Genomic DNA, 23,321 nt, shown 5'->3' on the forward strand with positions numbered 1-23,321 from the left:
GCAAAGGAGGGGCAGAGAGAGAAAGGAAGAGAGAGAATTCCAAGCATACTCCACACTGTCAGCGCAGAGCCTGATTTGGGGCTTGAACTTACGAACTATGAGATCTTGACCTGACTGAAACCTAGAGTCAGACACTAAACCAACTGAGCCACCCAGGCACCCCAGTGTTGCCCCTTTCTTGATTCATTTTCATAGATATAAGCTTCTCTTCTCACAGCATAGGGTCAGTGGTGACAAGATCCTTCTGAGTTACTAAGAAACAGTTAGGAAGGGTAATTAATACACATACTGTGTCCTGATCCATTTCAGACAGCCCAAGAGCTCTAGTTTAATTAAGTATTAATCTCAATTCCATCTGTATATGGAGAGCTATAAACAATCCCATAGACATTTATTGCCATTTATCACACATATGAGCAGATGAGATAAAAGCCATTTCTGTTATGCCACAAGGGATAGTTCTCCTTATGATTTTTTTTTACCTAATATTTTCCACACCATTAACTTAGTGAAGAACTTAAATATTTGTGGGTCCTTCCTGTGCTTCCTTGATTTATTTTCAGGATGATTTCAAACGGTGTGTTTTCCTGATGTAGCTTATAAATGTTTTCTGATATTTTAGGTTTAGAATATTTTACTTTGTTCAAGGGCCTCATCGAAACTTCTCCCCAACAGGAAATTATTTTGGCATACAGTTGTTTGTGAGTTTTGTTTGGTTGTTATCTGGTTTTAGTTCATTTTAGTTTTCAACATCATCTGAGGATTTCTTCCTTCGTTAGGGAAAAAACTGAACTTTGATTTAATGAGTCTCTGGGTTTGAGGCCTGATGGACTTTATTGGCAGTGGGATTCTAGAATAAGATGATCTGTGAAGCACCACTTGTATAAAATTTGGGCATATATCTTAGCAGTATTTGGAGTTCTAATTGGTTGAGTAAACTCATTTGTAGTGCAATGAAACTACTGTATAGTAGATGAGGTATATCACACTTCAGGGAATGGCTGGGAATACACAAGAAGTTAAACAAGCTGTGAATCACTAAACGCCCAGGATGCAGGCCAAGCCATTAATGGACTTATAAGCTGCCTGTGGGAGCTTCTACCCATCAGCCAAAACGTGTTTTGTTTTGTTTTTTCCTTTTGCTCTTCTCAGATTTACTCTCTCATTACGTCTCTGACAGATTTCTCCTTCATTTCAATTATTTTTAATTCAAAATTTGAATGGGGCTCTACCCATTGATCTGCCCAGCCAGGAAGCTGATTGCAGGCTTCTATGTTCCAGTGGAACACATGGATGCTTCTCTGGGTAGATGAACTGGGGGCAGGTGGAGGTTTCCTTGGCATCTGTGTATCAGTCTGCCACTCACATCTGTAGCTCAGAGTGACCCTGATTCCGTGACTTTGTGAAAATCGCCTGGGCTGGGAACTAACCCTCTCATTAGAAGTAGCTCTAACGCATCAGGGTTTTCTCAACATCATACTTAGTGACAGTTCATGTAATAAAGCCAACCTGCTAATTTGATATCATCCAATTTTCTTCTCTTCTCATAGTGTGTTTTGGATCCCTGACTGGAAGCTAGATGTCCCTTGATGCCAACTTAGCACTTTGTAGAGAGTTAATACTTGTTGTGTGCCAGGCACCGTGCTGGTTTATATACGGTGACTTCTCACAAGAGCCCTGGGTGGTGTTGATATTATTTCCACTTAGGTGAGAGGCTTGGATGCATGGATGGCCACAGGTGCACTCAGTTTTCTAAGCAGTGCTCTTTCCTTCTCTCAGTGTTCATGTTACAGCTTGTAGCCATGTTCATTGGGTATAGAAGGCCTTATTCTCTTGATTCCACCTAGACTTTTCAATTACGGCACTTTTCAATTATGGCTTTGAATGTTTTCAAAGTGAAAGAATAAAATTGACACAAAAGATGTTTTAAAATGAGGCACCCGGGTGGCTCAGTCAGTTAAATGTTCGACTTCAGCTCAGATCATGATCTTGAGGTCCATGGGTTCGAGCCCCGTGTTGGGCTCTGTGCTGATAGCTCGGAGCCTGGACCCTGCTTCAGATTCTCTGTCTTCCTCTCTCTCTGTCCCTCCCCTGCTCGTGCTCTCTCTCAAAAATAAATCATTAAAAAAATGTTTTAAAGATTTTTTAAAAAGTAAATTCAAAAGGCATGACTTCTCTGTCCCACTTTGCTCTGTCCCACTTGCTAGCTTTGCTGGACATCAATCTCTTACTCCTCAGAAGATGGGACCATTTACCTGAGAGAGCCATGAGACCCATGTGTGTGGTTGATGGCCACCCTTCTCTCCTCGTAGACTTTTTTCTAACACATGCAGTCTTGTTCCCACAGACAGATTTGCTTGCACAGATTCACATATTGGCTCTCAGACTTATGCATAATTTTATACGCATTAGACATTCACACTCCCTAAAGGACTGATTCATTCTGCTCTAGATCCCATCAGCTTCTGACTCCATTTCTCCCCACCCTCCCAGTCCTGAGTTGTGCACGGATAGAGTGAGTAAAGTTTGGCTCACAGAAGACAGATGCCTTTCTCTGTATCACCTCATCCCCTTGGGTTTTCCTGTTTTACAAGCAGGTCAGTGTAGGAAAAGAGACACAGAAGCAGCCTTTTCAAAGAAAGCAGAGAAATGTGGGGCTCAATCAGTTCAGTCCAGTTTTATAATTTGGATGGTTTACACCTGTGCTTAGCAGCATGTGCTTTCTGTCTGTCATCTGGCTGCTGTTTGTTTCGATCTCTTTCTCTCTCTGCTGACTTAAGTGGATTTGGAACATGAATTTACAGGAAAAGAGAAAAGGTATATGATATGAGAGACAACGGTTATTACTAAACTGTTGTTTAGATTTACAGATTTCACCATTAAGAGTGATATTCCTAAAGCAGCACAGTACTGTAAAAACTGAATAATATGACAAGCAGCGATCCAGCTCTAACAAATTCTAATTAAGAAGTCTATGATTTGCAGCTTGATCAAGACACATGTGTCCTGAGGCAGTGATGTCTCAAGCTATGTATAGGATTAATTTCACCTGATGTAGGTAAATTTCCCTAGGGATTAGCTGATAGGTTTAAGTACATCATAGCAAGGAAAAGATCAAGTTTTGCAAATTGCAAATCTGATAATAAATATATGAGTCCTTTTTCACAGAGGGCCTCTGAGAAACCTGGTCTGGATGCTGGTCAAATTAGACCTGAGGCATCTTTCTTCTTTGTTCTTTCATTAAATCGTGGACAGTTCTGTTTTTCCTTCTCCACTTCCTGTTATTCTCAAACATATTGCTGAGCAGTTGTTTATGTAAGAAATGGTGATGGTTGACTAAAAATCAAACGTCAGTTGTCTGATGATCTAAAGTGAAGTTCATAGTATCATGTCTGAGGACCTCAGAACTATAGCTACTCAAGGGTAAATATTCAGAAAAGAAAGGGAAAAAGTAAGCTGTATTCCAGTTGATTCTCACTCATAGGCAAGTGCTTATATAAACATACTGTTTGTTTCAACGTTTCACATTCTAAATTTTATTTTAAAAAGTAAATTCTCTGTTTCAGAAGTTCCTCTTCATAACAATATGTGTTCACCAATGCTTGCCTTATATTTCTGAGGAAGCCAGGTTATTTTCTGTGTTCCCATTGTATACCTGTCCGCCAGCTTCTCATTAGGAGAAGCTCAAGATTTTAGGGGGATCTTGATTTTATCCAATCAGTGTTGGAATGAGAAAAATACTGTAAAAGTCTTTAATCTGATCCAGAAAGAATGAGTATTTGGTTGGTTAATTAAGAAGTCAGTCAAAGTAGGAAGTCATTTTAAAAAGATGCAGACTCAAGGGACACCTGGGTGGCTCAGTCAGTTAAGCGTCCGACTTCAGCTCAGGTCGTGATCTTGCGGTCCGTGAGTTCGAGCCTCCACGTTGGGCTCTTTGCTGACAGCTCAGAGCCTGGAGCCTGCTTTGGATTCTGTGTCTCCTTCTCTGTGTACCCTTCGTCCTCACCCACACTCTGTCTCTCTCTGTCTCAAAAATAAACATTAAAAAATTAAAAAGATATACACGGTAAACATTTTAATTTAATGTAATCTCAATATATATATAAATTTACTAGTCTTTTTTTAAATTTTAGAGTGTGTGCATACAAGTAGGAGGGGCAGAAGGAGAGAAAGAACTTTTTTTAATGTTTCCTTATTTATTTTTGAGAGAGAGAGAGAGAGAGAGAGAGTGCACAAGTGGTGGAGGGGCAGAGGGGAGGGGGGGAGACACAGAATCCAAAGCAAGCCCCAGGTTCCAAGCTATCAGCAGGGCTCAAACTCATGAACTGTGAGATCATGACCTGTGCCGAAGTCAGATGCTTAATCAACTGAGCCACCCAAGTGCTCCGAGAGAGGGAGGGAGAGGGAGAGAGAATCTTAAGCAGGCTCCACACTCAGCATGGAGCCCAACACAGGGCTTGTTCCATGACCCTGGGAACATGACCTGAGCTGAAATCAAGAGTCAAACACTCAACCACCTGAGCCCCCCAGACATCCCTACTCATCTTCTGTATAAGGCCTTTTTAAGACAGCCTGTATAGACCATACTTGATAATACATAGGTTTTCCACTTTTCACTACTTTTAAAGGTGAAGCCAGAACTTGAAGCAGTGTGAATGTAGTCATGTAGATTTGTATTATTTTGTCAACTTTTGAAAACCTTCTCACCCATACCAAAATGGGAATTTTATTTGGTAACTCACATTTAACACATTTATCAGTACGTCCAAAGCATTCCACTTGCATGTTTTTTTTTTTTAATAAACAACAAAGCGTTTCCTTTTCACACTCATGTTTCATCGGTTTAAATATTTGTTGAAATTAGTTAATCCTGGTATCAGTCCTCACCAGAAAAACAGGTGTGGAGATAAACCCAGCTGGTGGGAGCCCCAGGATTTGGCATCCTAAAGAAGATCCCTGGCCCCAGCTGAAGCTGTCGGCCTCTAGGTTCCCTGTCAGTTTGTGGTACAGTAGGAATAAGAGCACTAGATTGTTCCTTGAGTTGGTTATCTGAAGTGCAGATAAAGGATATTTTCTCTATACAACAAAGGAAGGAAGAGAAGACCAAAGAAATGAGGGGCAGGGGGTCGGGGGAAGTAAAGCAAAAAAAAAAAAGTTTTGTAAAGAGACAAAAACAATTTGTAATTTTGCAAGTGAGGGAGAAAGATGGAAACAATGAGAAGACAAAGATACACATACACATACTTGAAAGAAGAACAATTTACTAATTGAGCACTTGAGCAGAACATGTGAATACCAGTTAAACTGAGATTGAATATAGTAAAATTTACAGAAGTGGATTACCCTGACATACTGGTTCAGCAGGGAATTAGCGTGTTCTAGTCACCATTACAATCATTTTTTAGGAACAGTGAAAATAACTAGCAGAAAACACATCTCAGATTAGAATAACCCCTTGTTTTAGGAGGCATGCATTGGATATATTTTACTGTGAATGGTGGCTGTTTAGGTAAATTGTTACTTATTTGAGCATTTCCTAATGGAGTTCAAATCTCTTCTCCCACAATAATGATAAGTGAGGAGTAACCTAAGAGAAAATGAGCCAATCCAAGACATTTTCTGTGTGCTTATCATTTCCAGGTAAGGTTTTAAGCCTACTCCTCTCTTCTTACTTCCTTGTTCCACATCAGGTTTTAGGGGGTCCGTTGTCTTTCCCCAGCCAGGAGTGTTCTCTAGAATATGTGAATGAGTCTTTGCAGCAGAAATTCAGTGCAACCTCCTCATTGTACTGTAAAGTTGGCTGTCACCTTGGCCATGGGTCAGATGGAGTGGAAATGGGGTGTATTATTGGTCCCCTTTTATGTTGGAAAAGGGATTTTCTGTTGAAACAGGCATAGGTGTAAATCATGCTGAGGTCTCTTGATTGTTGGACTACCTCATATGACCTGTTACACACTTATCATTTATCTGGAAATGCCATGGGGAGTAAATTACCTTCAAGTTGGAAACCACCTACCCCAAGGACATTGGTCCTTTTTGCATATCTCATGTGTATCATATAGAAAATTACTGTTTTAGTCAGTCATATAGTCAGTGGCATATATCTAACACCAAAAAGGATGTAGCTCATGATATGTATGTACTTGGGTTAATTCTTTTCCTATTCTTACTTAAATACTGAATTTTGTTATGTGGGAAAACTGAAAACATCAGCTGCCTAATTTCCATCCTTGCCATTAAGATGAATTTGATGCCTTATGTACAACCGATGACCTTTATTGAAAGATTAAGAAATAAATAAACCTAGCCGTAAGGTTTTGCCTTAGAATGGGATGGATGTAGTCACTAGGATAACTTGCTTGAGCTGAATTTCAGCTGCCCTCTGAATGTAAAAAAAAAAAAAAAAGTTGACCATCACGTGGTTTACTGTACCCAGAAGCATCCTCACTTCCTTTAAAGTCCAACTCTTGTCTCCTTTTCAGGGCAGTCTACTTTGTTCGGCATAAGGAATCCCGGCAGAGGTTTGCCATGAAGAAGATCAATAAACAGAACCTCATCCTCCGAAACCAGATCCAGCAGGCCTTTGTGGAACGGGATATCCTGACTTTTGCAGAGAATCCCTTTGTTGTCAGCATGTACTGCTCCTTTGAAACAAGGCGCCACCTTTGCATGGTCATGGAATACGTGGAAGGTAAGTCAGCCTTAGACGCCGAGAACACGACCCCCATATCCAGAAGCCGCTTGCTCCTTTGTGTGGCTGAGGCTCTCCCCGTTGTGCCACACACTGGTTGTATCCTCCTAGGAACTGAAGCCAGGCAATGAGATGGCTGTCTTCCCAGTCATTATCTTCTGATAATTGCTTGTAAAGTGCCTGCTCTACTATAACAAAGGGAAAATTAGTGCTCTTTGGAAAATGCTTGTTTTTCTTTTTTAATAGCTTTTAATACTAACTACCTACTCTCAATTGGTCTTTAAAGTTAGGATATAGGTGATGGGATTTTTCCTACTTAATTTCATCACATATCCTAAAACCATCATGACACTGAGCTTCTTAAAGAATGAATTAAAAATGCATTCTTTTTGGTCTACAGTGTAAAATTAAAAATGAGGTTGGGGAAAAGGAGATACAAGTCAAGAAAATGTAACGCTTCTTTTTTTTTTTTTTTTTTACATTTATGGTTTACCTTTTAAATGTTCTATTTCCATCAGTTTTACATTCAATTTCTACATGTTTGGCCATGACTTATTGAGATAAACAAGTTAATAAAAGGAATAAATTAGGAAAGGCCAAAACAGTCTTCAAAAGCATCTCATTTAAGCTCCTGTAATTGTTTGAGCAGAGTCCCAAACCTATAAAACTAAAAGAAACATTAAATATCATCTAGTTCGACCTTTTCATTTTGTGGATGAGTGAACTGAAGCCCAAGAAGAGGGGAGACTTACTAGATGCTTTACTAGTAGACACAAGACAGAAGCATAGCGTGCCTGATTTCCACCTGCTTCCCGACCCCATGCCAGTGCTCGGCTTTATTAACCTTGGTGGTGATTACAATAACTAACATTTATCACACATTTAATAAGTGTTGGTAATGTCCTAAATTTGTTGCATATATCACCTCATGTCATCTACGTAATAATCTTGAATGACAGTCTTACTTTCATGATATTAGAGGAAGGAGCCAGTACTAGCTTGCCTAAGATCTCTCCACCTGTAAGAGTCAGACCCAGGATTTGAACTCAGGCAGCCTGATTCCTGAACCTATGCTTGATAGTGCTGTATTTTGTTCTTCAAATTTCAGTTCAGCTTTGAAGCCAGATCTCTCTTAGGAGAACTGCTGCTTTAAAATGTGTGTGTGTGTGTGTGTGTGTGTGTGTGTATTTTTGTGGATGTGTGTGTCTGTATGGATGTGGATGTGTATATATATACACATGTTTACATATATACACGTAGATACGTATACACACACACACATATATACATACATTATATATATATGTGTGTATGCATATGTATTTGTACATTTTTTCCATACTGCATCTTAGTTAAAAATGGGACTACTCTGCACAGTCCCAACTTACAAATTTGGTATGCTGTGTCTGTGGGCAGAGGCCATCTGTAGTCTGACTGATGGTCTTCACTCCTAGCTGATACTATACTTGCTAAGTCTTCTGCCTGTGTTTTCTAGGAGGTGACTGTGCTACCTTGATGAAGAACATGGGTCCTCTCCCTGTTGACATGGCCAGGATGTACTTTGCTGAGACAGTCTTGGCCTTGGAATATCTACATAATTATGGAATTGTACACAGGGATTTGAAACCAGACAAGTATGCATACTGAGGAAACATCTTTTTTTTCACACCATGCAAAAAGTTTTCTTAGGTCTATAAAAATGTTGTCTTTTAATGCTACTTTGTGCATTTCAAAATTGTCCTATAATGTTCCCAAATGAGTTTCTTTGGCAGTATATATGGTAATGTTTATATCGTACTTTAAGCCTTGCTCTGATGTTTATAATAATAGCTTATAAGAAACAAAACTGATTATAAAGCCAGGGTTAGTTAATTTTTTTTAAGTTTGTTTTTTAGTATGTTATCTTTTGAATCATAGAATGCTACTAGTTGCTTTCTGGATGGTTTTTACATTTGATATTATATACTTAGATAACCCTTCCCTACTCTAAGATGATATACTTGATATTATATTCTATCTCACCGCTTAATGTAGAAGTTTTTAACCCATTTGAAGTTCATTTTACTGTCTTATTTGAGATACAAATAGACTTTTTTCCCTCAAATGACTTTGACACCATTTATTAAAATTTTTATGCTTTCTCCACTAATTTCAGACAGCCCTATAAGCATTACATGTTAATATGTAAAGATTTTAAGCGTGCTGAGAATTATATAAAATTAACTCATGCTCATTCCAGGAAATTTGGAAGTACAGAAAAAGATTTTTAAAAATTCATTCATGAGGTGCCTGGATGGCTCAGTAGGTTAAGCGTCTGACTCTTGATCTTGGCTCAGGTCATGATCTCACAGTTCATGGGCTCAAGCCCCACATCGGGTTTGTGCTGACAGTACAGAGTCTGTTTGGAGTTCTCTTTCCCCCTTCCTCGCCCCTATCCCACTCATGCTCATTCTCAAAGTAAATAAAAATAATTTTTAAGTAAAAGTTAAAAATTCATTCACAACATTAGCACACAAAGACAACTATTAGAACTTTGGAATATATCTTTCCAGTAGCTGTTCTTTCTCTTTTCACTTCCTCTATTTCTTTAGTTTTTTTAAATTAATTATAATTTTGGCTTTTCCCCTTAAAATGAAGTTTTTTAAATTTAAATTCATAAAGCCGCCAAATGTGAATTATTTGCATATATAAGAAATTTACATTTTGTGCTTAGTAAGTAGAAGTGAGAATTGGAGCCATAAGTTGATATCTTCAACAATAGTACGTTTTTCTGTCCAAGTTCTGTATCTTATGTCTCACTTAAATCATGGACAGATTGATGTGGGATTATTGGTAATCAGTCCTTTACTATTATTCTGAAAATAGAAAGATGTCAGAGTCCCACACTAGAATTTTTCTCAGAGTTCAAACCTATAAAGGAAACTGTATGTGGCCATTCCAGCGAAGATTAGCTGGGCCCAGTGTCTGGCCCTCCCTTGTGAATTACACTTCTAAGCCAGATACCCCGATACCCCTGTGTAATATGTTCCTATGATTTCATCTCTTCCCAGGCTGGGTTTTATATTCAGATTGATACCTCTATGCCAAATAGACTTATGAATTAAGGAAAAGGAGAAAGCTAAGAAAAGAAAAGAAAAGAATGTCAAAGCAAGTGTTAAAATATGTGTCCTTCTGTTTCATAGTTTGTTGGTCACCTCCATGGGGCATATAAAGCTGACAGATTTTGGATTATCCAAGGTGGGACTAATGAGCATGACTACCAATCTTTATGAAGGTCATATCGAGAAGGATGCTCGAGAGTTCCTGGACAAACAGGTGAGCTTGCACGCTGCTCAGTTCTGGAGGGAAATACAAAGTACGATATTGCCAGTGACATTCAGAATCGACTTGTAGAAGCCAGCTTCACATTAGTACTGGGCGTCTAGATGTCTGTATAAGCCATACGTTTAATAAAGTGCAAATTGCTTCCATTTTTCTCCCTGGGCTTCTTTGAACTGTCCGTTCCTCCACATTCCTCCCCCAGCATTATGGTCTATTAGCAAGACGAACGATGTAATTGCACACAAGTGAGAAAGTGAGAGAGACAAATGGAAAACTGTTTTTGTAAGGAATTCAGGAGTCTCAGTAGACTACTCATGAAACTCATGATGCATTGTACAATCCCGGGTGCTACAATCCGAGCCATGGCCCATTTCCCTTTAAGCATGCCTCATTACCATGTGCCCACAATCTGTTCATTGTAAAGTTACTTAAGGTAAACACATCTCAACTGTCATGCTTTTATAAAGTAACCAGGATGTGAATATATTTTGGTCACATAAATACTAAAACGATCTCTGTTAGCAACAGATTAAGAATGCATCGTTCTTTTAAGGATTTAAAATGTTTTTGATATTGTGAAATAAGTAGAACCACCAAACAGGGTCAAACCTTCAATTTGAAATTGCACGTTACACATAGTTTAACATTAAAGTGGCCTTTTAAATTTCCCTTTTTTGCTATTTAAATATTTCGTTGCCTTTGGGGTTATGGATGCTGATTTATAATTGCTCTTCTTAAGTTCTCTGCCCATGAGGTTCCATGTGGTTGAGCAGGTGCACTCCGGGCAACATAATTGGTGTTTAGCCATCATGCTCGTTTTAATTCATGTCTGATATTCCAGTTATTCTAATATTGCAATCATCTTTTAGGTCTGTGGCACACCTGAATATATTGCACCAGAAGTGATTCTGAGGCAGGGCTATGGGAAACCGGTGGACTGGTGGGCCATGGGGATTATCCTCTATGAATTTCTGGTTGGATGCGTGCCATTCTTTGGGGATACTCCAGAAGAGCTATTTGGACAAGTCATCAGTGGTAAATATCATCAGGAGTTATCTTCAAGTGACTGTTGGAAAGCAGCTGTTTAATGTAATTCTGTGGAGTATTGCCGTTTGTACTACTGAAATGTTAACCTTTATCAAACAGTTTAGCCAACAAATTAAAAGAACTCACTCATCATAGCGCATAACTGACTCACAAATCTCAGGAGATCAATTTGTGTTGAAAATTGATCTGAGGAAGTTTTGTTAACATGGAATTTGGAAATGTCCTAGCAATATAACCAATTTTTATGGTGTGCTTTTTCTGCAAAAGAAATTCACGTGGGATTTGCAAATTGTTTCATTGCCGTCTATTCTTCCTTTCCATAATAGGAACGTGGCACCAGGGAAGAAAAGGTTAATCTGGGTAACGTTTACATAAATGGGGGAAAATAGCTAATGGCACAATGAAGAAATTAACAAAAATGTAATAAACCCTAAAACAAATGTCTACCAAATAATAAATAATGAGAATGGGAAGGAAGCAAATTTAATCCACAGATTGTTAATGATTTCATTGGTGGTTGTTATGGTGTAATGTTATTTCTGTAACAGCTGTTCATCTTTCATGTAAAATTCAATAACCTTTAGATCTTAACCTGCAAGCTGACCCTCACTATTGTTACGTGGCTTGTGGCAAAACTAAATGATAATTAAATAGGCTCTATTAGTACCCTACCTGCTGTTTTTATAAATTTCCCCGAAGCATATCAAAAAGGCCTCTCCTCCGCAGAGTTTATCAGTCATCACCGACACCTCCACCACCCACTCGGATACCGTCTGGACTGTGCTACGGGGCCCACCAGCGGAAAGAGAGGGAAAATGCGTTTTCGAGGAATCCCTTAATCACAGCATTATTCTCTTATCGTTGACTTTGCAAGCCAGGCATATTTGTAAACTTTAACAAAGTAGATTTGTGAGTTGCCTGCAGTGTATAACCCTTTTCCACAATATCTGAGCTGTTTATGGGTTTATAACTAGGCTGTTTTCTGATATACCGAGGCCCAAATGGCAAGAGGAATCAACTGTTTAATTAACACAAGCAGCAAATGCTGGCTTTGTTCTCGATGCCTTACGGCTCCGATGCATATTCATGTTTTATTTTCCAAATCAGATTTAAACTGCAGCTGAGGAAGCTGGAGGCAGGCACACACAGAAATAACTCATGTTTTTATTGCATTTCCATACACACAAGCACACACACACCTTATCTTCAGGCAAACTCCTGTGGAATGTAGAACATGTTCTAATATTTATGGCAGATTTCGAATTCTGCCATTCCTATGATTACTTTGGATTCTTTTTGTGTTCAGCTTAACACTTTGGCCTTTCATTTGTCTCTGGAAATAGTTATTTTTGCAAAATTAATTTGTGCTTCTCGAGGCTGAAGAACTCTATGGCTGTGGCCAAATTCTCATTTGAGGACAGGAGGAGAGAAAAATCTTAGTCTCTTGATTCCCTGGATGGCCACCCACCGAAACAGAGGTGCTTAGGGTTTCCCCCATATTAAGTCCTCTTAGTAATTAGAAAAAACAATTTGTTGTGAGCCAGTTCTGCCCCAAAGGAACAAACATACAAAGAGTCAAAAAAGCAAATGGAAGGTACTGCTTATTGAAATACTCTCTCCCCGTCTTGTTGACTGCTGTACTCCTTTCTTCTTGTGAAATGTGAAACGATACTTCTCAAACTTTCCCGGGCCCGGGAAGCAACTGGTAATCCCATTAAAATGTAGATTCTGATTCATTCTGGAATGAAATGTTATCTTTCTCACGAACTCCCAGGCCATGTCCAGGCTGTAGAGACCTGGACTGCCATTTGAGCAATAAAGTTGTAAACTGTGTGTCTCCTTTCTAGATGAGATCAACTGGCCGGAAAAGGATGAGGCACCACCCCCCGATGCCCAGGATCTGATTACCTTGCTTCTTCGGCAGAATCCCCTGGAGAGACTGGGAACAGGTTAGAGCACATATGTTTTAATTTTGCTAATATGCAAGAAATAATGTCTTTGTGGAACATTAAGAGGTTCTTGTTGGTGTTTTGGATTTTTTTTGCCGAGGAAACATCTGTTGGTTGATGTGGGACACGACTACAACACATTATAACAATCATGTTTTGGGTTTGGTTTTTATTTTCCTGATTCAGAGCAGCATGTACACTCGAAGGGTTGGGTTGGTGGTTGTATGTCTGTGATCTTTTTTTCCTGTTTTTGCAAAGCAAAAGTTACTCTTATTTTCAATAAATAAAAGTTGTCTGGAAGAAAACCTCAAGAGCACATGTAACTCTTCTGTCCTGAAAAGCATGTATCTTAAATAATTTAAAACAGATGACTTGAGGTGAAGAGCTTTTTTTGTTTAAAACATATATTCCTAGAAGGATTTGACCCAGCACGTTCCGTCTATAGGCTTTAAAATGGGTTATCAGTCCTTGAACTAATTACTTTCTGGAAATGAGTGTCTGAGGTTGAACCATGTTGTCTCATCATGGTGATCAGCACCAGACTCAAGAAAGAGGATTAAAACCATTGACTTTCAACATTAAGGAGATAATAGATTTGTTTCTTGCCAATTATTTTTTCCCAACTGTTCTCCATACAGGTTTTGTTTCTGCCCCTCATTTTCCTTTTCTTCCTAATATTCTGAGTGGACAGTGATCCCAGAATAGAATCCAAACCTTCCCCAGTATGTGAATCTATCTAGATGGGACTCAATATTAAATATAAGTACAAAACACACACAGTAGACAGTCTCCATAATTTTTTGAAAATTTTTGACTTGATGGGTTTTTTGCCCTGAGCTGTTTCATTCTACCTCATTGTAACTGAAATATCAGAAAATACTAAAGAAATCATTATTTCCTTCAATTTTTCCAAGGCAAAAATAATTTGCAGCAGCTCCAAATACTTGTCTTCTATTATTTCCCATTTCTGTCCACAGTTTGCCCAGTTGGAGGGCTCCATTCTTACTTAAATATGCTGTCTGCTAGAGTTTAAGATACTGCATTGAAACCCATAGGCCATATTTTTGTCTTATAAATAAAGTTTTATTGAAACACAGTAGTGCCATTCACATGCATTATCTATGGCTGCCTTCATGGTACAGTAACAGAGTTGAATCATCAAATCTGCCCACAAAGCCTAAAGTATTTACTGTTTGGCTTTTTGCAAAAAAATCTCTCATTGACTGCATTAGAGATTCGAACTACAGGCTCACTTGGGAAAACTTTGAGTTGAGCTCTTACTGGAGGAACATGTGCGTTTTTGCCTTTTGCGCTGGATCAGTTGGCCTTTGAGTAGGAAAGACAATATAAATGGAAGGGCACAAACTCCACAGTTAGATTGCCTGAGTTTAAATCTCTGCTGTGTGACTGTGGGCAGGATGTTTCCCTTTCTGTGCCTCATTAACTCATCTGTAAAATGGAGCTTAGAGAAGTACCCACCTTTTCATGAGGATAATAGATTCCCCCACTGTGGCTCCTAAAACCAGGTGTGACACTGCTGCTGCTGGTATTGTCATTTTAATTTTCTGCCTGTATAATCTCACCCTTTCTCCCTTTGGACATACAAGATACAGAAATGGTGGTGGTGCCCCTATCTTTGAGCTTATTGAACTCTTTGAACAGAGTACTTTATATTTCTTCCAACCCTGTTTGATTTTCCTTTTGTCTGAAGTGACAGGCAAACTTGTTGTTGCCTGACCTCTGTGACCTCCAGTCAGATTTGCTTTCCGGCTTCAGAGATACGAGTAGCTGTCAAAGAATTGGTGTCAAGGCCCTGTGCAGGACAGAGTTCTGAGGAGTGAGTTTCAATCACTTGAGCCAAATAGAGGAAGCGACCGCATTGTCAGCTGTCCCGGGGAAGCATTGTCCTGAGATACGTCTAAAGATAACATTAGAATCGGCACTCCCCTTCCAAAGAGCCTACTTCTCTTTGGTGTTCTTGGGTCTGTGTGGAGAGTTTTCCCATGGAGTCTTTGCCCTGCTTTCCTCCTCTAAGAATACTTGGAAACTTGACTGGCCTTTATTTAACAAAACAGTCACAGTGATGGTCAGTGCATCCATGTTTACACATCGTACGCTGTTCATTATATCTCTGCGCATTTTTCTCCCTGACTGCTGCTTGAGTTCTTTTTAGGATTTGACAGTTGGAGAAACGAATCTCCTAGCGGAAGCTTGAAAGAGACATTTGCAAGACCCTGCCCAAACTCTTAGTATTGTTGAGAAGTACTTGCCAGGCAGGCGGGTCCAACGTGACAGATCCCAGTAGGGCCCGAAGAACAAGGCTGAGAATCCCACAGGCCTGCCATGCTGCTTCCAATGACAGCATTTTGGATTTAATGCATATTTAGCGGGCAAAATAATGCACCGTGAAAATGTGCGAATTCACATTTGCCCGAGAGACTAGAGAGCCTGAGAAAAGGAGTGTGAAGAACATAATGGATGTTTAAGAAACTTCCATGAAAGGAGAGAAAAACTCAAGGGAGAACATGAGGGCAAAGCATAACTTGCAATTGAGAATCTTGTCCTACTTGAACTAGACTTTTGAACTTGTGAAGTACTGAATGGCAGCCTGGTTTGTCAGACTTTATAGCTGCTCACATGTGACTGATTCTCACCCACATACCAGCTGGGAGGTCTTGGGTAGTTTCTTATTTACTTGGGTCACAACTTCCTAATCGAGAAGGTGGGCATACGATACACCTCACAGGATTAGTGTGAGGACTGAATGCCAGGATGTTCATGAAGACACCAAGTACATTAACGTAGTACCTAATAGAAGCTCCAGATATAATCAGTCCCCTTTCCTTCCCTGCCTGGTGATTCTTACAATGAGTGCTGTCCATTCCATGACTTCCTGTGCCCGATCATCTGTATTGGGCTCATAAAGCCATCATCCATAGTGTTCAACAGTAGAGCCCAGAGGTCCTTTTTTCCCCAGTGTATCCTTTTAATTCTTTTGTTCCCCATCTCTGCACAAGTACATGAGACACAGGACCCCACGGTAAGGGAACCTCTTCTGAGGGGGGCACAAAAGCCAAAGGGTGAGAGATGTGAGCTGGGTCGCCAGTGGGCTGTGACTCTGTGGGGAGGGCCCAATTGTCGTCACCCATAGAGACGAAGTGAATGTTCTCACTGACTTGGGTTCCAAAGAGTGGCAGGCAGGGAAATGAAAAACACGAACCCTCTCAGTAGGGTCCAGAAGTGCCCCCTAAGCCCTTGCCTCTGCAGAGCTGTGCTTTTCTGAGTCCAGCCGAGCAACCTTAGAGTATCAGCTGTCATTGGTTATGTCCCCATGAGTAGCAGCTGATGTGCTAGTCATTGCATTGTAGTGTGTGGTTTGCCACTAAGTAGGGCTTGACTCTTTGGACCTCAGGGCTGTTGGCACAGTGAGGGAGTTGGATAGATATTTAAGATCATTTAGTTTCTCTGAGATAAGAACACTAGAGAAGAGCATGTTTGGCAGCTCTGTTTGGAGGCGTTGACATTATGACACCGAGGATGGACCGGGGTGTTTTTTAGACAGACCCCTCCTCCGCCTTTCTAAACATTGCTTAATGGACAATCATGGTCCAATATGCTTTGTTGCTTATCCTCACTTTCTCCAGCCAAACATGGAGTTGATGCAATGCCTGCTTTGCGGGGTTGCTTTCAGTGATTTAATTAAAGAGAGCTAGATGCCTCTAGCATCTCGTGCATTACTTATCCAAGTCAGCCCTCCTCTCCGCGCGCTGCCAGTTCTCTGGCTGTTGTGGTCAGCATCAGACTATTGTGCTGGAAACACAGAGAATGCCCGTGTAGCATCCTGGATAAAGATTCCAATCAAATGCTTAGCAAAGAAGAATCTATTCTCCATTTTCGGGGGTGACTTTCCCACTTTGCTCTTCCCCTGGCTGGGTTCGGGGCTCCAGGCTGCACCCTCTGCTGCAGTAGCCTGATGGGCACAGAGCCACATCTCTGAACCACAAAGAGAGGTCCTCCACCCCAATACCCAGGACCATTTTCAAACTTCAGTTTGCATTTCTCATCCTGTTCTGTTCTGTTTTGGGGTTTTTTTGGTACCGCACTGAGGACAGGGAGAGAAGCATTTATGTCACAGCTACAGGGCATCTCCCAGCACGGAGGTGGGAGGTGATGAGAGCCTGCATTAGTCTTGTGAGAAATCTCCCTTCCTGGTGTTTTTTTGGGATTGATTCTTCATTATCTCCCTCTTCCCCCCCCCCCTCTCTCTCTCTGTGTGTGTGTGTGTGTGTGTGGCAGGGCAGAGGTTTGATTCCCACACTGTGATTGTCTAACACATGTACCTGCTTCCCTTTACCTGGGATACGGTATATTTTGATGGGGCTTGCCCTTCAAATACTGTCAATAAAATCATGAACTAAATTAGGGACATCTAGGTGGCTCATTTGATTAAGCATCTGACTCTTGACTTCGGCTCAGGTCATGATGCCATGGTTCGTGAGTTTAAGCCCCACGTCAGGCTCTATACTGACAGCGTGGAGCTTGCTTCGGATTCTCTCTCTGCCCCTCCACAACTCATGCATGCACTCGCTCTCCCAGAAAATAAATGAATAAAAACTTAAATAAAAATAAAATCATGAACTAAATAACTACGCTGATTGGCTAAAGAAAAGCCTAAAACTTAGGAATTGACTGATTTTCATCACATGCTTTATAAATCTAACAGGTTTGCCAGTTTCTTACCTAAAAATCTGTGATCCACAAAATCGAAGTTCTCCTGATGTTAATGAGCAATCCAATAAAATTGAATGGAAGCCATTATATGCTATTTAGGAAAAATTCATCTTTATTAACATTATCTCCAGAGGAAATGTTGCTGTGAACACATTTTGTTCCTTGTTAGAATTTCTTTGTTGCTGGGTTTTTTTGGTAATGAGCGAGTCTACTTTGGGCCATCATGCCCTGGGCCATCCCCAGGTTCAGCATTATGTGAGTTTAAGTGGCCTTATCATTAACCTTTGAAAAATGGAGTAAGTCATGGAAAAGTTAACAGAGGAAAACTGTGCCCTGGCAACTGCTATTAGCAAAATGAAATACTCTTCTGGCAAATTATGGGAAAATTAGGGTTGGAAGGGGTTGTTGTTAGATGAAAACGTAAGATTTCCGTGTCTCTTTAATTTATTTCTTTATTGATAGATTTGAAGTGTGGGGGTCGGAGGTGTTCGCAAAAGCTTTGCTCAGTGGGTAGCTTAATATTTTCCCCTCTCCTCTTTCCCTCCCCTCCCCACCCCAAGGTGGCGCCTATGAAGTCAAACAGCATCGATTCTTCCGTTCCTTAGACTGGAACAGTTTGCTGAGACAGAAGGCAGAATTTATTCCCCAACTGGAATCCGAGGATGACACAAGTTATTTCGATAGTACGTGAATTATCTGACATAAAACACTGTGTGGCCTTTACTTCGTAGAAAATTACCCCTGCTTGCGATAGAAGCTTCCAGTCTTGAACCCCTGAGTTCTTAAACATGATGCTGCTTTGATATAGAAACTCCTACTAATATATCTAAATTGAAAGGTGAAATTCTGAATGATTGAACTGTTCTCAAACATTCCTCTGCAGCCCGATCAGAGAAATATCATCACATGGAGACGGAGGAAGAAGATGACACAAATGACGAAGACTTTAATGTGGAAATAAGACAGTTTTCCTCCTGTTCGCACAGGTTTTCAAAAGTAAGTGAAATATGGCATAAACGTACAGAGTCTTTTTGGAGAATCTCCGTGAGGCCAGATAGTTGGCATTTCTAAACAGCTGAACAAGATTGTAAAATCTACCTTTAGTGTTTTGGTGCTTGGGGTCTCCTGTGCTTATAAATCCTTTTGTAATTCCCAAAGGTGACCCCCCCCATCTTGATAATCCAGAGTCCCTACCTGCCTCTTTCACTCTCCACAGATGAATGTCTCCAAAGATGACTGTCTTTTTTCTTGGAGACACAGACTTGCGCTCAGAGTATTATCTTTGGAGAACATGATAGCCATATACACACTGACCTCAGCCGCTAGTTCAGTGTCAGACTATGGAGGCATCCTCCCCTTTCTCTGAACCCCCCCCCTTTTTTAAGTTTATTTAGTTTTCAGAGAGAGAAAGAACATTTGCAGGGGATGGGCAGAGAGAGAGAGAGAGAGAGAGAGAGAGAGAATCCCAAACAGGCTCCATGCTGTCATTGTGCAGCCCGACGCAGGGCTCAGTCTCACAAACCATGAGATCATGACCTGAGCCAAAATCAACAGTTGGACGTTTAATCAACTGAACCACCACCTAGGCTCACTTCTCTGATATTTTAATGAAGAACATTGAGCTTGAGGTTATTGTGTGCATAGCCCTCTCCTAGTATCACACGCAATACAACACAAAGGAGCAATCTGAGTCCCTGATATCAGCTAGGACCCTTGGGGATGGTTGATGCAGAATATGAAAATCTGGTAACCAATAATAGAAAATGTGAGTTTTATGAAAAAGCCTATAGGAAGCCAAGCTAGAATTTTGAAAATAGGAGAAGGTAATAAAATTGGTATCTGAGATGGATGCTTCCTACTGATAGTGGTAAGATTAAAACACACACACACAAAATGAAAAAACCTAATAGTCCTAAGACTGGGTAAGGCCCTAGGAAAACCGAAATAAACCTAAAGGGCCCCCTGCCTCCCTTGTGATATTTTCAGTAGCTATGCATTTTCTGTTGCCATGGCATTTTGTGTGATGATTGTTCAGCTTTTTGATAACACGTAGGGTTTATAAAGTGTCCATACCTTTTTCTTTGTGGCTACCTAGATACAGCACATCTGCAGATGGGCTGGCACTGACCTCACTATTTATAGAAAGGCCATGGAGAGGTGAAGTTTCCCCGGAAGGGATGGTGTCCGGCCTACCCAGAGCCAGAACTGAAGCTTTAATCACACTGAGTACAGGCTTTCCCCAGTGACTCTTTTCTGGGCCATCCAAGCCAGGCCCTGAACTTCATTTCCTTACTGCTGTACCCTTTTGGTTAGCCACCCTGGTCCTCATCCAGGTAGACCATGGGCCATCTGAGGGTCCCTCCCATGAGAGCAGTGAGTGGCCACGTGGCGCGGTAAGGATTGCTTGCTGCACTGGGCTCCCAGCTCTGTATTTTCCCGTCTGCCTTTCCTGTGGGACCACAGAGAGCTCAGGTTTGCCTAAGCTCTGATCTCCTTCAGAAACATCAGTGCCAGTGTAGGAAGCTGCGTGTCTGTATATGTGATTTGTAAGCCAAACAGAGGCCTCTGACTCATAACCACATATATACTGCAAACCCCCACACACCTCTGGCACCAGGTAATTTATTCCTCTGTTTGCACTCAATTCCAATTCATTTTTCTCCTTCCAACACTCCTGACGAGTGGCCATTAAATCTTTTTTTCTGTGGTTTTCTTTTTCTGATAGACATCATGGTTAAAAAGCAATCTGAGGTGTGCATTGATCCCCAGGCCTAGAAACCCCAGCGCATCTATGGATTTTGTTTGCAGATACAAAGTCCATAACGAGATAGGGCAAGACAGTGATAAATTCATAGCTCCCCACTTCAAGAAGAAAAAAATACATATACTTTGACCATTCATCTCAGGACCCAAGTAAATAGTATCAGAAAGTACCTTCTGAATACATGGCCCCAACTGAAACTTTAGTCGCGCTCTCAGGCTTTACTCCCAAGGTTTGGGTTTTATTTTCTGGCGAAGTCTTTCAAGAAGATACTAATAAACACCAGTGCTTCACCTTGCAGGTTTTCAGCAGCATAGACCGAATAACGCAGAATCCCGGAGAAGAGAAGGAAGACCCTGGAGACAAAACCAAAAGCACAGCGTTGCCATCCACAGAAACATTCAGCTGGAGCTCAGAGTATTCAGAAATGTATGTGAAATGCCTGTTAAGAAGGGTCATAAGCAGTTGCTGCCAGAGCGGTGATTTGTAAGCTTGAGCGTGCATCAGAAGGTTCTGGAAGCTCTGTAAAAACCCAGGTTGCTGGGCTCATTCCGGCATGTTTGAGCGACTAGCTGTGGGATGGAGGCTTTGTAATAAGTTCCAGGTGTAATAAGTTCCAGGATGCTGGTGCTGCCGGCCTGGGGACCGCACCGTAAGAACCATTACGCTAGACATGTGTTGTTTAGGCTTATCCAAGCTCTGTTTTTGCCTAATTTCTTCCAGAATTCTCCTTGAACACCATTTCCTAGTATGTGTGTATACATGACTCTGTTTTGTTTTTAATTAAGGCAACAGTTATCCACATCCAACTCTTCAGATACTGAAAGCAACAGACATAAACTCAGTTCTGGCCCACTTCCCAAACTGGCTATTTCAACAGAGGCAGAAAAAGATGAAGGTGCTCCCTGCCCCAGAGACCTGCACGAGGAGCCAGAAAAGCCAGCCCTTCCTCCTGCAGAGAGTGCTCAGGAGGAGCCCGAGGTCACCACTCCCGCCAGTACCATCAGCAGCTCCACCCTGTCAGGTAAGCGCCAGTGCCTGCTGTCCGCACGTCACCCACCACATGGGCAGGTGATGGCTGGGGTTCTGAGTCCAGGCTGGCCTAACCAGGCCGTGACGGTGGCTGTTTTGTGCTGCTAGACTCCCTCCATGGCCGCATGTCAGGGGCTCGGGGGATCAACTCTTACAAACCAGGGTCCGATGCCTCAGACCCTTCCCTACTGCATCACCACACAGCAAAGCCTTCTTGCTTCAGTTTGACCCAAGAGACAGGCTTAGCTTTCACAGTTCAGTTTCAGTGGGATTCTTTGGCAGCCAGAACCGCACTGAGAACCACGCTCTCTGGTGTTGATGGAAAAGCAGGGCTCGCAGTATAGTGTTTAATTGAAAGTTAGGAGTAAGGAATGATATCAAATAGTGACACACTCGAATTATCCTCAGAAATGGCTTAAATCACCTTTACAGTGTAAGGCCAGCTTTCCTTCTCGTGTTAAAATGGATGGGTGTTTCTTTGATGGAGGTGGTTTTTGTTTTCGGGCCATGTTGTGCCAAATGACATACCGAATCTTCCCACTGGACTCTTAGTAAGTGCAGCAAGATGCTTATTTCGAGAGGTTCCCAGTTGCTGTCCATGCATGCAGGACTGAGAGGGGAGGAGGGAGTGAGAAGTACCAGCATCATTCCGAATGGTATTTTATGTGCATATGAGGGCTCTCCACTGTAGACATTGACCTTTCCAGTCTCTGGATGGCTAGAGTACAGAAGCTTATGAGATCTCTTTTACTGTCTGGAAGGCAGTCAGCAAGATTAGGCCTCTCCCTCTCTCTGTCTCTCTCTCTCTTTTTTTTTAAATTTTTTAATGTTTATTTTTTTGAGAGAGAGAAAAAGCACAAGCAGGGGAGGAGCAGAGAGAGAGGGAGATGCAGAATTCGAAGCAGGCTCCAGGCTTCTCCCTGTCAGCACAGAACTTGATGCGGGGCTCAAACCCACGAGCTCTGAGATCATGACCGGAGACGAAGTCAGACGCTTAACTGACTGAGCCACCCAGGTGCCTTGGGATTAGGCCTCTTTTTTGAGAGCACTTCATAATATCACTTTTGTGTAAAGTAACCTTCTTGACAGCAGTGACAGTATCTTCACAGGTTTTTTAAAAAGGCTTAATGTATTATGGATATTTTCTGTCCTTTAATCCTGGAGGTGCCCTCCTTAGATGATCCAGTCTGAATTTCCCTCAGACCAAGCCAAGTGCACTTAAAATATTACTTGGTTTATAACATTCTATGCACAGCATATCTTTCTACACAGCAATGTGCATGCATGCTTTTTTAAAAAAAAATAAAACATGGCTGTGTCTGAGGGTCGCTGTGATAAACGTTACCATTAATCTCCCATTGTTATGCTGTATTGATAATGCTGAACGATTCCAGGAATTTTTATGAACATTTTTTTTAACTAACTGCATATTCGTAGTGTAACTTCTTAAAAAATCCTTTCAAGAAAACACATTTTCCAGGCTAAGTTAATTTCAGCCTCACTGTAAAGTTTGCACAAGTTTACACACGTGCTTCTAGTGTATCATGGGGGAAAATAATGTGGGGTTTTTTCTTTCTCTCTCTTCCCCTCAGTCTTGTTGCCACGTAGGATAATTCCCCTTATCCTTACTTTTTTTTTTTAATAAAACCAAGAGAATAGCAACGTAGAAGTCATGTTGAAACAACCTAGTGGTCCAAGATCCTTAATTATTATATTCATCTTGATAAGTCAAATGGAGGTATCTTAGTATTTTATATTTCTGGTTACTCAGGTCTCTGTCTGTTTCCTA

The 23,321-nt window shown here is 41.1% G+C and overlaps 1 protein-coding gene across 1 annotated transcript in view; it reads left to right on the plus strand.

Annotated features, from left to right (window-relative positions):
• Positions 1-23,321, plus strand: part of LOC120220600 (microtubule-associated serine/threonine-protein kinase 4-like) — a 168,347-nt gene that overhangs the window by 120,931 nt on the left and 24,095 nt on the right. The window contains exons 13-21 of the mRNA XM_039217708.1: positions 6,483-6,691; positions 8,187-8,325; positions 9,874-10,006; positions 10,882-11,047; positions 12,907-13,008; positions 18,300-18,422; positions 18,623-18,735; positions 20,802-20,929; positions 21,289-21,524. Of these exons, the coding sequence (XP_039073639.1) occupies positions 6,483-6,691; positions 8,187-8,325; positions 9,874-10,006; positions 10,882-11,047; positions 12,907-13,008; positions 18,300-18,422; positions 18,623-18,735; positions 20,802-20,929; positions 21,289-21,524 (1,349 nt within the window). The remainder of the gene's footprint in view (positions 1-6,482; positions 6,692-8,186; positions 8,326-9,873; positions 10,007-10,881; positions 11,048-12,906; positions 13,009-18,299; positions 18,423-18,622; positions 18,736-20,801; positions 20,930-21,288; positions 21,525-23,321) is intronic.

Source organism: Hyaena hyaena, unplaced genomic scaffold (genome assembly GCF_003009895.1).
Source record: "Hyaena hyaena isolate Hyena2069 unplaced genomic scaffold, ASM300989v1 scaffold_710, whole genome shotgun sequence".
In the NCBI taxonomy this organism is placed as follows: domain Eukaryota; kingdom Metazoa; phylum Chordata; class Mammalia; order Carnivora; family Hyaenidae; genus Hyaena; species Hyaena hyaena.